Below are 16,778 nucleotides of genomic sequence, written 5' to 3' on the forward strand. Positions count from 1 at the left end.
TCCTGTAAATTCTCACTTATCGGGCTTATGCTACTCCGAATAATGCCTGAACTTCGTATTTTGAGCACTTCTTGCGTTGTTTTTTGCCTCTTCATGATGACTTGCTTAATTTAGTCCCAATTTGTAAGTCGCTTTGGACAAAAGCGTCTGCTAAATGACTAAATGTAAATGTAAATTTTCTTTAAAAAAATTATTTTTATTAAAAAAATGTAAATAAAAGTTTCTACTTTTGTCACTGAAAGTTCTTCACAATCTGTTGATCTGCTCTGTGACCAGACCCGAAAGGCGCCTTCATTCCATGCAGCAAGACCCGCTGTGTGTTTCCCTCGCTCGGTGATTAAACCGAGCGGGTTCCCATGGAGATCCTCCGAGCTGTCACAGGCCAACCCCTAAATCTCCACCAGAAGCTAGAGTTTTTTGTGTGCGGGTGACACTTCCTTTCAAACGAGCACAGTTTAAACGCTGATTTATGCGCCTCTGTGGTGCTTCAAAAGGGTCAGTGCAGGAACACGTTCAAATGGGGAAAACAACTTCAGCCAACAGATGTCACATTACTGACACATAACTTGAACCTGAGATTTACGTTTCATTGACTCTGCAAGACGTGAAGATTTGGAGACACTTGCTCACTTTGAGAATTTTATGCAATTAGGGCTTTGTGGCGTATCGCACGTCCCACTTTTTTTGAGGGTTGACTCCACAAGTGACATCTGGGCTTAATCAGTCCCTCCTGCACAAGTTTCAGGAGGCGTTTCTCTTCGCTAAAGCACCAATCAGAGAGTAATCATCGGCTTGGCACTCCACCCCCAAATGCATTCACTCCGTCAAGGCTTTTTTTTTTTTTTTTTTGTCTGTGAAGTATTCCCCTTTCTTTTTTTCCCCCCCATTCCCACTGCTCCATCCAGACGCACTGGTGTATGACAAGAACAGCTATGCAGACAGTAAAGCAGCGTTCAACCACATCCTGACGGCATCCTTGGGCACCCTGAACGCTCTTTCTACAGCCTCCAGAAGTTGTGTACCTTCACAAAGGAGACTTGAGGGACCAGTTTTAGCCAGAATCAAGGGATGTCACAGGCTGCCACCAAATGAGAGATACCGAAGCAAACGAGAGCAACAAAAGGATATGCGAGTGACCAAAGAGTTGGCGAGAATCAGACAGACTTTAACTGCTTGACTTGTTCGATTCATTCTGAGCCAGGTGGATTTCTTTGCACGTTCATAAGGGAATTGCAGGTGGCTTCCTAACTGGAGAACTTCATTGAACTCAGTCTAATTCTACACTAAAGCAATAGTTTAAAAAGGACAATTATGGCCAACTCTGGGTTTCAGCTCCTGGGCTATTTTCTGGCTCTGGGTGGATGGATTGGGATCATCTCCACTACGGTCCTGCCCCAATGGAAGCAGTCCTCGTACGCAGGGGACGCCATCATCATGGCCGTGGGCTTGTACGAGGGCCTGTGGATGTCCTGTGCATCTCAGAGCACGGGCCAGGTGCAGTGCAAGATCTTTGACTCCTTGCTCTCGCTGGATGGTAAGTACTAAACAGTTCAATAGGTTAACACAGACACATGGTAAAAGGGATAGTTCAGCCAAAAATTAAGTTCTAACATCATTTTCTCATCCTCATGTCATTGAAAACCTGTATGACTGAAGAAAGTGGAAAATAGAAGATATTAACAAGTCAATGTTTGAACAAAAACATTCTCCAATATCTTTTTTTTTTTGTGTGTTCCACAGAAGAAAGAAAGCCAAATAGGTTTGGAACAACATTAGTTTAATTTAGATACACTCTTAAAAATAAAGTTTCCAATAAGGGTTTCATTTTGGGTTCCCCAAAGATCTTCCTGTGAACAGATCTTAAAGGATTCTTTTTTTCTTTCTTTTTTTTCTTAGTGTGAAGAACACTTTACAAATCTAAAGAAACTTTATCCACTATAAAGAACCCTTTGTGGAATGGAAAGGTTCAATGGAAGATAAAGGTTCTTCATAGAGCTATACATACCCATTTTTAAGAGTGCAGTCAAGTATGTTCAAGTCTGATATATGACTCAAATTAAAAAAAGCTTCATATGAAATAATAATTAAATCAAGATTTTTTGGGATAGAGGAGGCTGGTGGCAAAAAAAAAGAAAGAAAGCGCAATCAACTCTGTGAGCTGCTGTGTGCCCATGGATTTAATCAACTCTTTAATCGATCAAATTAAAATATGTGCGTTTTGACATATTATAATGAAAGTCTTATGTGACACTAACCTCACTGAGGCGCTGACTATAGCAGACTGTCGAAATGCTGTGGAATGCAATTACATCGCGATTAATCTACATTTAGCGCCACTGTCATTGTAAATTTTATGGTGACTTGTTACGTCTAATCAGAATCAGTCACTTCTCGTCGATTTCTGGGACAGTCCCGGGAAGATGTCCCTAACAATCAATTATGAATGGTGGCTGATGATGCGTTTAGGATAATTCAATCATTTTTTTCAAGACAAACCGCATCACATCCACATCTGTTTGTGATTTGTGGACAAATATTACAACACTGCAGTCAGTGACAAAACATTGCGGTTCTGAAGAGTTATAAGACGCTTTCATAATAACAATAGCAGAAAATGTAATATAAATGCGGCATGGTTCAGAGAAAACAGTTTGCCATCTTCTATTCTGCTTCATTGCTTTAATAACAGCGTATTGTCTTGAAGTGATGAATGGCAGTTGTGTTGAGAAGAAAAGGCCAGTGTTTAGGCAAACACCAAAGATATGTTCAGAATGCACATCCCCACACAACACACAGGTCGTCTTTATTGGCGTTTAGAAGAGATTGTATGCAAACAAACACTTGCTGACATCTATGACTACATTTTAAGATATAAGGTCTTGTAGAAACATAGCTAAATTCCAATTGTCTACAGATCTAAGTATCTGATTGACTGATCAAGTTTAAATGCAAAGGTTCCAAATGGAACCAAAAAAGTTCTTACAGCATGATGTCACTGGAGAACTTTAAGTTCCACAAAGAACTTCTGAAAGCATCAATGGATGCTTTAAAGAACCAATAAACCAATTGTACCATAAACCACAAACCAATTTTTTAATCTCCGTCCAAATACAGTAACTTAAAGAACCATATGAAGCCCAAAACGATTCTTTATTAGGACATTGTTCTCTGTTGCGCCAAAAATTCTACAGAAAACCATAAAAAAAATGCGTATTACTTCCAAGAGTGCCATTAATCATAGTCATAACTGCTGTATCTCTGTTAAGTCGCCAATAGCGAACTTGTTGTCTAAAATACTGACATTAATACATGTGTGTTATGGCCACTTCGCTTCATCAAGCATCAACTTTTGCACGTAAGATCTGACGGATTTATGCAGAGAGCATTTGTCTAAAGTACTTTCACAACCCCGGCTGCCACTTTCTACTTAACTACTGTTAGGTTTTGTGGAATATCATTTGGCTTTCATAACATCTCTATCACACACATCCGCCACTCGTTCACAAAGGCTGCACTCAGTACTGTACTGCTCATGGTGGAATCTGTAACCCTCGGCCCACAAAGGGTGACGGGACCATCTGATTCCACTGTCCCCCCCCCTCATCCCAGCCTTAGGTCATCTGGTCAGATAGTGACTGCAATGTTCTGGCTTCTGTATGTACAGACAGCCTCCCACAAACTTGCATTGTTTGCCCTTTTCTGCAGCAGTTCTAGTGTCTTTTCTTGAATAACTGTTATTATGTGCTGTCAACTAAACATAGTATTTAGGATAAAGAAACATCTATATGAAGCACACTTGAGCCACGCTAATGCAAAGTCCATACAAAAACCTGGATGGTAAACATTTTAAAACGAATAGACACAAATGATAAGTGTTTTGTTGTGTCAATCTAAAAATGTAAGTATATACCATGACCAAAAACGTAAAATAAATAAATAAATAAACACTAAGCTGGGGTTTAAATCTGAACTCCTAGAAGAAAACTTTACTATTTACATCAAATGCATATATAATTAAAACATTTACATCATGTATCTATATATCTGTCTATCCATCCATCCATCCATCCATTTTAACATTTTATAACACAAATAAAATAAATAAATAATTATTTTAATAATAAAAAATTAAATAATTAAACATTTAAGAGAAATAATATGTGCTATTACTGTCAATGATTTTAAATAAAACATGAACAGACTCACTGTTGGTTAAATTAAACCTGTTAGTTGAGTTTGATTTTGAAAAAAAAGCGCAGAAATAATTAACTATAATGTAAGTAGACAACCACGAAAATAAGAAATGGAAACTAAATTTATGTGAAATATGGTTATATATCGAACTAGACTTTCTCTGTTTTTAGTCCTTTGTTCTAAATATTAATGGTAAAAATAACATAAAAAAAAAAAAAAATCCTCAGAGGATTATCGAGGGCGTCAAAAATGATTATGACGTCATAAATAAGTGATTGGTATGAGGAGCGCATTGAGAGATGTTTTCAATGACGTGTCAAGCAGCCCACAAGCGCAAACAATAGACAATGGCTGAGCCTCACATGCAGCTTCTCTTGAAGCATGTTCTCCACCACTGTGCTAGTGCTCGCCTTCCTTTCGTCCGTGCCAGGCGCTGCCAACCTTGGCACTGGACAAGGGATTGTGGGAGGACCCCTCCACCCGGAGTCTAACTACCCTCTTTCAAACATGACCTTGAGATCACAGTGTTACTCGGCGAAACGCTCTCCTTACAAATCGAGAAATGAAGCAAAACAAGGATGAAAGACGAGAAAATAAGACCTCTCTTATAAAAGCAATAAAATCCCGCCTCAAAAGCGGCCTCTTTGCACATAAATCATACATCAAAAGTTGTGTGATAATATCTCCTCAGTTCTCAACTTCTTTGAGATGCTGTTATACTTATTATATGGCTTCGATTCATGTTTGATGCAACTCTTTGAAAGCAAATCGTTCTACAACGGTGCTTCCCATTACATGTGGCTAAGCTGAACTCTTCTTTTGAGGTGGGCATAACAATGCTTGGATAGTTGGGTTGGTGGTCTGCATCTACTGTGGGATTCTGAGTTGAAGTTGAAGTCATTATCCAAGCTGAACTGACATGTTAGCATGTAGCTGTCACACAAAAGCATTGAAAACAATCCGCCTTTGTGGAAAAGTCACAGTAATCCCCTCTGTGGAAAGCATGTAAAAATGTCACTCCTACAGTTTTATGCATGAACCGAACACCGTGTGGGTTATCTGTGGAATTTTGATGTAGTAGAGCAGCAAGAAATCACCACCAAAAAGTGCTCAAAATAGATGGGAAAAGGTGCTAAATCGGTTACTCAGAGGGTTTTAGCATGATGGAAAAAAAATAGTCAAAATGTAAAGCATAAATAAATTCATCTGTAAAATGATTGTTTTAAAAACATATATAAATGCAAATGGTGTGAGAAAAATTAAAACTTAATTTAAAGGGAAAACAAGTTTCTTTTTCTGACCCCATTGTCAAAAAAAATGTTTTCAACTTTATTTTGTTGATTTTACTTGAAAAAACAGACTTAAAAGTCTTAGGTCATTTAGCATTTCAAGTTAATGTCTCTTGATTTAAGATGTTTAGATATTTGTACTTGAAAATAAGACACAATAAAATTATTTTTGCAATATATATATATATATATATATATATATATATATATATTCCAAGGCACTCACATGGTAAGGCGTAAAAAAGACTTAAATAAAAATGGGCAAAGTCATTAAAACATTAAAAGTGTTGATCAACATGTTTCTGCTTGACACAGCCTTCTTCAGGATGCACAGTGTTGATCAACACTTGTAATGTTTTAATGACCCAGTTTATTAAAGTAAAAAAAAAAATGTTTTACACATAACCATGTGAGTGCCCTGGAATTTTTGTTGTTTCGTTTAAAATCCCTTTATTTTGAGTTCCCACTTAAACTATTATGTGTGTTTTTGCAGTCCACATTCAGACGTGTCGAGCTCTGATGGTGATCTCAGTGCTGATGGGATTCATGGCTATCATTGTGAGTGTGGTCGGGATGAAATGCACGAAGGTGGGCGACAACAACCCATCCACCAAGAGCAAGATCGCCATCTCTGGTGGGAGTCTGTTCCTGCTCTCAGGTGAGACTCCAACCCAGACTGACTGTAGGTTGAGTGAGAAATTGTGTGAGTTTTCTAATAAAGCACAAACATTTCCTTTAAAAATGGTAATTTTAGCTTACTAAGAAACTTTAGGCCTTCCCTTGAGAGAAAATGTAAACAAAGTCATTACTACTCTCTACACGAGTGTAACTGTGCTAAGAATGAGCACATTGTGTTATCTAGGTCAACATAACCCAGTGCTGTAAATCATTCAGTGTAAATTAGTTTTGGTAAATAAATTGACATTCCTACATTCTTGAGGTCTGTTCTGGTCCTCGACTGCTGGATCACTTCTGACCCATCTGACATGCAGGAGTAAACAGGAAGTGGCTTTTCTAGTCACACACACATTCAAACATGCAAACAAACAGAGATGTAATCAATGACGGTGCTAATATTGTGATTTCTATTATGTCTAGGTCTGTGCACACTGGTGGCTGTGTCCTGGTACGCAACACAGGTGTCCTACCATTTCTTCGATCCGAATACGCCAATTAACGCCAGGTAGGACCATTCATCGATTTTAACTCATTGTCCGCCATTGACGAAATTTTCGGCTTTCCATGTTTTCAACTGTATACGGTAGGGGGCGCTATTACGCATCTTCTGAAAGAGTACTGAATCTCTTGATCAAAACAGGCAAAAAAGGAACAGAAACAAGCGATAAAAGCATTGATTATAAACGTTGGAAAGTCTGAAAAAGTTTGTTCCAAATGTTGCTTTATTTATATTAAACTTACCCACATTTAATTAAGTGTTGATAAAAAAGAATCCATGAATTTGGAACAAACCATTTTTTAAAGCAAAGGCTCTGTTCTTTCTTTTGATATATTGCATGTTCAGATATTCACACAACAAAATATTTGGGGGACATGAAAGTTTGGGAAAAAATATATAAAAAATGCAAGTAACTTTTTTTTTTAAACGCTTGCGGGAAAAGAGTTAAAATCATGATGAAATCTAATATTTCTTTGTATTAATTACACACACACACACACACACACACACACACACACATACACACACACACACACACATATACATATACATATACATATACATATACATATACATATACATATATATATATATGCTCTACTTAGGCTCAAATTAATCTATCTATACATTTAAAATATATAAAATTCCCATATATACAGTGTATATTTATACTGTACATTTTGGGTGAATTTTGGGTGAAATGTTACCTTAACATGAGAATCACCTGGTTATCTCTCTCTCTCTCTCTCTCTCTCTCTCTCTCTCTCTCTATATATATATATATATATATATATATTGGTTTTATACCTGTTTATATAGTAGTATTATATATACCTGTTTTAAAATATAGGCGTGGCCTCTGTCTTTCAGGTATGAGTTTGGCCCCGCTCTCTTTATAGGGTGGGCGGCTGCCATCTTGATGATGTTGGGCGGCTCGTTCCTCTGCTGCTCCTGCGTAAATGAGGAGAGAAGAGGACAGCTCTACCGGCAATCTCAACCCTCTACAGCCAGGGAGTACGTGTAAATACAAAAAATAAAAGCACAGCAGAAAAGGAGAAACTGTAAATGTAAAGAGCAGCGGGTACAAGAGACAGAGCTCTTCCCACCATGAGTACACCTTCTCACTCGCACTGAGCGTTACTCCAGGTCCAAAACACACAAACTAAACAATTACATGGACAAACACTTACATTGTCTAGGCCTACGGTCAAGGAGGTTTGTGTACTTTTTTCAGAGATACTGTACAAGCATGTATTTTACTATTCATTTTAATGAAGAATGGAAATTCTGTACTTTATTGATATGAACGGCATTCCCGACATGCCTTAATAAGCTTTTTGATCAAGAACATTTTTTGCCAAAAAGAGACTTTTTTTATAAACCAATTTGAAGCTGAAATCCCTAAGAAGTTACACAGTAAAATAGCATTTACACTGGACATGTTTTTTTTTATTATTATTAATTTTACATAGGTTTCAGGGAAAACTTCCATGTACACTCAAAGTGTTTTGTGAATGGAAATACTGTATAACCACAAAGTCTAACTGATAGTAAACTAAAAAGCAAATAAAGTCAAAGGAGAAATAAATAGAAAGATTCAATGTGGGATACAGCGGCTATGTTCGGACTAGCATACTACTCTTCTGATTTCTGCAGTATACTGTGAACCGCATGCATGGAATACATTGATGACTACTACATTTTCCAAAACATATAGTATAAAAGAGAGCACACTGCACATAATACACTATCCCACAATGCAATGAGCTTGGGAGGATTTTAAACATCTCTTTCATCACTTATTCAATCAGACAATTATAATAAATTATAAATGTAAAATGACCATTATGCAGTATATAGCAAGTAGTAGACTAGTATTTCATTCCGAACATAGCCTATAGATTAGAAACGTGTCATGCTGTTCTGATTGGCTGGTGGGAGCTCTGTTTGCCAGCTATGTGTGTTCCTGTCAGCCATGGTCACACTACACCACATTGAGGAGACCAGGAGTTACGACACTTCCACTGTCCGCTGAAGTGCAGGGAATTCCACTAGAACCATTATGTAAAACCATTGAGTTCCAGCGCTCCAGTGTGGGAACTGGGATTTGGCTGACTTGAGTCAGAAACTTCCAGCACAAGCTGTAAACATGCTATTTAGACACAGCAGCACTTTCGAGGGAAAGTCCAACGCTGGTTTTAGACCAAAGTATGTGGTGTTTTTGCCATTTTTAAACACCTCAACAGCAGAGTTTAAAATACTATGGGGGAATTCACTAAGGATGAGTTGTGACACTGATCCTGCCGTTTACTTACACACTATATAAAAAAAAAAAAAAATTCTGGGCAACAATTACTACCACTATCATTAGAAAATGTACGCATCAATTAAAGAGGCCATATATTCCTTTTTTAAAAGGTCATTGTTTTGTTGGGTGTACTAGAATAGGTCAACACAAGTGTGACGCACAATGTCCTGAAAAGTGAAGCCAAAACATTTCAATCGCCCCCTGGTGGCTGGCTTCAGTACATGTCATAATCCTCGCCCTCTCAATGTAATTAAGTAGGACCCGAGCCAAAGTGAATGGACAGATACCATCTTAAAAAGAAAAAAGTGTAATTGGATTTTTAGGTAGTTCTTATCTCACTGACATTTGTTCCAAGTGTTTATTTTTCCAATAAGTTAGGTTTTAGTTAGTTATTTGATGCTATAAAATGAGATATAGGGCCCTATCATACACTCGGCGCAATACAGGGCCAAGCACGGCACAAGTTTTTTTTGCTAGTTTCAGCCCGACGCAGTTATCATTTTCACGTCCTGCGCCACGTTGTTTAAATAGCAAATGCATTTGCGCCTTTTTATGCGCCCATGGGCGTGCTGGTCTGAAAACGAGGTGTGTTCTGGCGCATTGTTATTTTGAGGCAACTGAAATAGACTGCGCCATTGACCATTGACTGCGCCATTGTTATTTAAAGGGCGTGTTAGTAATGTGTGCCTATAGGCGAATCCACAACGCGTGTACACTCTGCTTATTAAACACACAGGGATGCGCAGCAGCACACAAACTAGCCAAATATTAAAAATGAAAGGATTACAAAGTAAGATATTAATATTGTGTACATAAAGATATGGTGGACGAGCAGATCCGTCTTTCCACTTGCCAATTCTGTCATGTAAATAGCAATCCGCCAAAGCGCGAGCGCAACTGGCTTTTAAAGGGAATGGGAGATGAGACTCTGGTTGGTTTATTTCACGTTACGCCCAAAACACACCCGTTACTCATTAAGAGAATAGGGACAACCCTTTTAGACCATGCGCCTGGTGTGCCGACCATTTTTCCCGTCGTTAAACTAGCAAAAGTGGATTTGGACACGCCCTAAGTGCAATTGCGCCCTGTGCTTTACAACTTGCACTTAGATCGTTAAAATAGGGCCCATAATGTTATGATTGACAGCTGTGCTTGCGATTGAGTCTGCAGGAGTGGGAATATGGGCGGGACCTTGATCCCGCAGCTCCACCTTAGGATCACTACTGCACAGACTCTGGCTCCGAATGACGTAATCACCAACGACTATTTCTAGGATATTTTTCGCGTAATTTTTTTTTACAGTGGAAGCAAGTGGAGACATGTCGTCCATCTTTTTTTTTAATAGTCAATGAGTTAACATGCTTTAATGTTCAAAAACACATTATTTTTTAATTACTGTATATGATTGCAGCACCTCTATTCCCAGTCTGCCTGAAACGCTCTGATTGAGTTCCGGTATCTACAAATCCCCTCCTTCCGAAAAGCCCAGAGTGCTCTGACTGACCAGCGGACCCAGTGCATTGTGATTGGCCAAACACCTCAAGCATGTGTTGGAAATGTAACAATCATTTCAGTTATTAATGTCGTCAGTTTTGTCATATCAAATCAGATTCTAAAAATTCAGATGATCAAGCAGATCGAAAGGGATTTAGCTTATGCATCAAAACACACAGCGTCTCCATGACATACAATGCTGCAATTCACTGAAGCCTTGCTTTCTTTCTTTGATTTGACCTTTGGGCTGACATTATGCATATACGTTTACAGAAGTAATATTTTGACTTTGATCAACGTGTTTTAGGCAGGTCTGGAAGAGTGTTCTCTGTTAGACAGAATAAATCCCTTCTGTGGGAGACTATGAGCTTTGCATATCTTTTACATGCAGAAAGCTAGCAAAGAGAAATCCCTATATAATCACTGAAGCTGTCAAAAACGTCAGTTCAGCGCTATTGGCTATAATGCTCAATGCAATGTAAATAGAAACCTTTGATGGTCTTCAGAGCGTGAACACAAATATGGGATCGTTTGAAAGCAGCTGCCTATCAGCATGTACAGAATTGAGTCGAAATAGTCTTGGTTATTGCATCCGCAGTCTATTGGATGCCTATTGATTCCTGGCCTGCTCCAGCACCACAAATGACAACGTAATTATTATTCCATCCATCACATCAAATATTAGCGGTTCACCCGTCCACGTGCAGGACTCTGGCTGCAATAACATGTGCAACCATTTAGTGAATTTGTCCCAGATCTTTTTAGATTCAAATTCTCTGTAATGGGGCCAAATGAAGCAAAAATGAAGTCATATTTAAGTTGTGTCTCCTGTCTCCAAAATCAATGAGGTGCTAGTTTCTGGACCTGGTAAAAAGTTAACACCCCTTAATTAACAAACGCTTTACTGCTCATTGTCATCTCTCATGCATGCAAATGACATATAATTCAAGATTCTTTCCTTTCTCTCAAATTGTTGGCATTTCAAACAAGCTGTCTGTGCACTTTTCATCGTCCATTTTTCCTAACATTTCCATGTTAACAAACAGCAAACGTTTATGTGGTGCCACTTAACGTACTAACATCCAATTTTCCGAGAGGCTCTTGTGAACTGTCTCTATCCCAGGTTCCTCTAATGCTGTTCTTCTCTGACTGTCTTCTTCTCTTCTCTAATTCAGGGATGAGTTGTTGAGTGAGACTAGTTTCCCTGACTGACCAACCCTCCCTGCCTTTATTCGAGGACTGTCCGAGCTCCACTCTCTGTATCTGTGTCCCTCACTCCCACCTAGAATCCAAATTTGGACACTTGTCTGTATGACTGGACAAAAGTCCCTTCTACACCCTACATACTTAAAATCCATGTGCCTTTTTTTCCAACATATGATCAATAAACATGTTCGAAAAATTGTCTCCCCATATCTGTTGTGTGCGTTCCCCCCCAAAACCCCTCTTTGTTTGTGACCCCATAAACTGCCTTTGTAAATATGTATTATTGCAAAATGTAAATGACTACACCCTAAAAGCATGGACTGTTTCATTGCAATGCGGTGGATGACCCGATTTCCGTTTCCTTTGTAACTCAAACATGTTTTGTTTTTCTTTTAAATTGCAGAGCAAATGTTAAAAGTTCTCCACCAGAGAAAGGCGAGCAGTACTTGTAGTTTGTGAGAGGGCGACTTCGTGGGTCACAAGCTGTTAGATTTTGGCAACAGACAAGACACTCTCTTTCGGTAAAAAAAGCGAAGAACTACATTAAAAACTGTATAGAAGTTATTCTAGTCAAAAACAGAAATCCAGCTGATATGTTTCCCTGTAATACAGACAATGCAAAGGGTTCATTAAGCCAAGCTATGCATTTCCAAACAACGTGACTTTGTACTGTAGCATACAAATAAATGTCAGAAATTTGATAAGGAGTGAGCCACAACTGCATTACCGCGTAGTGTTTGACGAATGAGTCAGTTTTTGTTACAGTTGGACTTTGTTGTACTTGCCGAAAAACTATTTCACTCATCTGGAGAGCATTGATTCAGGGTACATTATAATGCATTTAAATAATTATGCAAATCTTCGACATGTGCAGTGTAATATACTTTGAGCTATAACTGTGTTTTGACTCACAAATCTCGTTTAGTTTGCTAATAGTTTATATTCTATCTTGGCGTATTTGAGATGGATCTTTTACCTGTGGTAAAATCAATTGTTTTTTTCCCCTTTTTTTCCATAAAATGTATAGTCCATAAACTATGAGGGGGTTGTCGCTTTTGATCTAGTTTTAAGAGACCCAGATGCAACACAGATCCAATTAAATCTCTTCGAAACTCTCTAGTGCACTTATGATTTGTCTTGGTGAATTGTATTCAACCTGCATTGAAAAGGCACTATTTATCACAAATAATGTCTTTAAAGTGGTCGCGGAGTGTGTAGGTTGTCATTAGAAATATTTTAGTTCACGTTCCACCAGTTATGTTACTTAATATTGAAGTATGTATCATCTCATATGATGTATCAAGCTTTCTGTTTATCTGTTTTAAAATAAAATAAAACAATACAAAGATATATTTGTGTGTGTGTCACTTGGGGAAAGTGCTGTTTGTCTGTACGCATGTGTTAGCTGTCACATGACTACTGTAAGTCACATGACTAAGCCACATTCTGTTTTGACCAGGACTGGAAAAAACTGACTCTGTATGATCACAAACGTTAATAATAATAACAACAAAAGAAATATAAAAGCCAAAAGATTTGAAAGAACTCATGAACTAAATGATTTAATAAACAAGCTAAACAAAGTTCTAACATGAGAAATGTTTTCCATAATTATATTTCCAAACCCTAGACCTACACATTTTTATTTTCATGCATGTTTCTATTTGAAAACATTAGATATGTCCTGAGAGGTTAGTGCTTGCATCAATCCTGTCTTCTTTAAAAGTTCCTGTACTGTCTCCATTATCATAAAAAAGGCCAAAAAGAAAAAAAAGTCAAACTCACTGACTTGACTTCATCAATTAAATGGGGCATATAAAACCAGATTAACAATTAGACTAGCTCAAACTGAGTGTAGCCAGACGATAAATCAGCCCTGAGAATGTCTGTGTACGTCTCACCCCCATCTCAGTATCTCACCACGATTCAGACCTGTTTTTTACACCTGGATGATCGTTTCCTCATGAATCCCGTGCTTGACCGAGCGTCTGGACCCCTGACGGCGCTCAATTTGAGCAAAAGATAGACTGTCTGTTTTGTTTGGACTGGCTTGGCCTGGTTTTGAAGTCATTAATGTAATCTTGCAGAATGGTGTTTGGATGATGGTTAAAGCTTTTGCCAGTCTCATTTATGATAGTGTCATGCTAGAGTCTTGCGTTTGTTTAGTAGCAACTGACAAAAGCATCCCGACAACCGCATTACATATAGTCTGACTCCACTTTCAAGTTACGTTAATTAACATTTATGAGATGAAGCATGCACGAATGCTACCGCAATGTTATGATTAGGATTGGGAAACTCCCAAAACTCCAAATTGGAGGCGTCAGATAAAGATACATTTTTTTGTTTGTGGTTGTTCGAAATTATTTGTGGTTATTCACTAAATTGTAATGGGGAATGTTTATTTATTGTCAAAATACTACATACACATTGTGTCGGTTTATGAGGCAATAATCTCTGCGGTGGCAAAATACAGATAAAATACTGTGTCCTTTACACACCTAACCATCAGTTTTCGGTGTAATTAAAGGGGAACATGGCAACTCTAGCCATTTCTTCGCTGATTTTCCCTTTTGTTGTCGCGTGTTTTCTCAACAAGCTCCCCCTACCGCTGTGGGCCGTATATATATATACATATATCTCACTTGCGGCACCCTCATCCCCCTTTCTACCGCTGCTCATGTGCATTTGTTATTATGGGAGCCGGCCAACTTTATCGTGTGGAGCTATGTCTACCGAGGTGGGTAATACATCATACACAGCATCATATGGCGTGTGTGTTTATGTTGAATTTCCATAAAGCAGTTTGTGTTTCTCACTCAACTTCCTATTTCCAACTTACCAGGACGTTAGTCCCATAGACAGTAAAAGAAATGGACAAAGCGACCCCATTGGATTCAATGGAGAAAAGTGAAGTCAATTAGAAGCTCTCACTTATTGATGGCGGAGCGTACTGCGCAGACTCAAACTGAGCTTGATGACGTAGATGTGACGTAGATGTGAATTCTAGTAGCTGTGCCAAGAGAAATCTGAATCATTCCCTTCCGAAACTTGCAGAGACGGAGAGTGTGAGTAGGAGGTATCCATGAGCTAGGAGCAGGAGAAACTTTTGCTAAGTATTCTGATTAATTATTTTGTCATTTTGCCTCCACGTCCCCCCGATTGTCCGCGAGCTTCTCCTCCTGTCCATACGGTAATCTCTCTACTGTGCGACAGAGAGTCGCGTGGTTATGACGCAATCGTTAGCCTATTTTTACAAAAACTGCTTCTACGGGGCCATAACGTAAGATACAAGGTAATGGAGCCTTTTATACATTTTTGTGTTTCTTTAGAAATAAATAATGGACAAATGGAGTCTTTAAACGTCTCAGATGTAAAGTTATTCGCTGTCAAAGTGACGCCAAAATGAATGTGAGTCAATGGAATGCTAACAGCAGGTGATGGTCTGCTAATCAATGGCGGCGCCCGGGGAAGCTTCAGTTTTTTCTGAAAGATTACCCCCTTGGTTAGTCCCCATGTTGTAAGGTTGGTTTTCCGCCGGGGAACGCGGGGAAAGTCACCATTCTCACCAGAACAGGTGATTTAACCATCCAAAATTTTTCTAAACGGATTTATTACGTTGAAATAGTTGCCAAGTTCCCCTTTAATTACAAAATAATCTAATTACATTTTCGTTGAAAAGTAAAGGGATTACTCTTAATTTGATTACAGTTACAACTGATGTAATTGCATTAAATACTGTATAGACTATACAACAATTTTATTTAAAACAATAGTGGATTTAACATCAATATGTAATGTTAAAATGTATGTTTTTAAAGTAACCTTTCTCCCTTTACACACTTTGTTCAGTTCAAGAATAATTAATGCATTTGGGCTATATTATTTATTTGAAAGAATCAACAGTGCAGTTTCATGTCTGTCCTTGTATTGTTCAACTGGTCGAGGTTGATATGGAATTTAAAAAGTAATTAGTTTACTTTTTAAAGAGTAGAGTAAACAATTTTTTTAAAGATGTAATTAGTAACTAGTAATTCCTTTTTTTAGAGTAACTTCCCCAACACTGGTAAACATTTCTCTTTATTTTGTTGCAATATGCTAAAACATTTAAACAGGGAGACATAAATATGAAATTGTTCAATGTATCCATTTCATTTTGACCGAAATAATAAGAGCGCACACTTGTGTGTACACATACTTTACTGAAGTGTTTTGATAACACTTTTGTTTGTCAACATGCACAGGAAACGAACGGTGAAGGAATCTTTAACTTTCAGCACACAATGATGGATGTCGAAAGAGAAAATGAGTGAAACCTCAGCTATTCAGGAATGTTTTGTAACAGTTTTACGGCACATGTTTTCCATTTCAGAACCTGAAATATCATCCAAATACCATCCCGGTCGCAGGCTACACAATGAAAAGAATCACATAATGTTATTGATTTTTTTATTTATTAATTATAATATATTTTTTTCTGAATGCAAAAGTTATTCTTGAATAGTTGTCAATGGAGAAACAGGCCTTTTTAATGGAAGCTTGTTTCTGCCACGGAATAAGACAATTTAAAAGATAATAGTGACTTTTTATCTCACAATTATGATATATATATATATATATATATATATATATATATATATATATATATATATATATGAAAATAAACAAGTTAAACATTAAAGCCTCTGTGTTCAGACACTTCTATTTCGAAATCCACCAAAGCAGTCTGAAAAAACATTGAGAGTATGAAATGTTAAATGTTTAATCACAGCCAAGAACTGAGCAATTATTGGTTAAATACAGGAACATCAGAGTACAACCGAGAGTGATGTGTTTGTTTTTTACTTGACTTCCAAAAAAGCTCAGGCTTAACCTCCCAGATGATAAGAAATCTAGCCCTAACCCTTTCATCTGCAGAATGATAATCCATGAACTAATAATCATTTCTTGAGGTTATGAAAAATGTGTGTGTTGAACGTGAGCTACTCGTGGCCTTTGTGTTTGTTCCTGTAATGCATGTATACTGCATGCTGCCAAAGCATCTGTTCAGGACTATTTACTCATAAGAACAGGGGCCGTTTCTTAAAAACCTAATAACTGTGAGTGATTA

At 37.9% G+C, this 16,778-nt stretch overlaps 1 protein-coding gene across 2 annotated transcripts; it reads left to right on the forward strand.

Moving 5' to 3' along the window:
* Positions 1-854: 854 nt before the first annotated feature.
* On the forward strand, positions 855-13,018 carry cldn19 (claudin 19). 2 transcript variants are annotated; one of them, XM_082155650.1, is made up of 5 exons: positions 855-1,534; positions 5,977-6,141; positions 6,582-6,666; positions 7,531-7,674; positions 12,072-13,018. In XM_082155650.1, the coding sequence occupies exons 1-5, from the start codon at positions 1,312-1,314 to the stop codon at positions 12,118-12,120; spliced, it is 666 nt and encodes a 221-aa protein (XP_082011776.1). In that variant the 5' UTR covers positions 855-1,311; the 3' UTR covers positions 12,121-13,018. The 2 variants fall into 2 exon arrangements, with proteins under 2 accessions (XP_082011776.1, XP_082011777.1); XM_082155651.1 differs by having other exon boundaries at positions 860-1,534; positions 11,638-13,018.
* The last annotated feature ends 3,760 nt before the right edge of the window (positions 13,019-16,778 follow it).

This window comes from Leuciscus leuciscus (genome assembly GCF_965113295.1).
Source record: "Leuciscus leuciscus genome assembly, chromosome: 23".
NCBI classification, from domain to species: domain Eukaryota; kingdom Metazoa; phylum Chordata; class Actinopteri; order Cypriniformes; family Leuciscidae; genus Leuciscus; species Leuciscus leuciscus.

Coding starts and splice junctions, on each gene's coding strand:
- cldn19 (XM_082155650.1), top strand. CDS start 1,312: ATGGCCAACTCTGGGTTTCAGCTCCTGGGCTATTTTCTGGCTCTGGGT. Junction 1,535..5,976: donor CTCCTTGCTCTCGCTGGATG/GTAAGTACTAAA, acceptor GTGTTTTTGCAG/TCCACATTCAGACGTGTCGA. Junction 6,667..7,530: donor AATACGCCAATTAACGCCAG/GTAGGACCATTC, acceptor TCTGTCTTTCAG/GTATGAGTTTGGCCCCGCTC.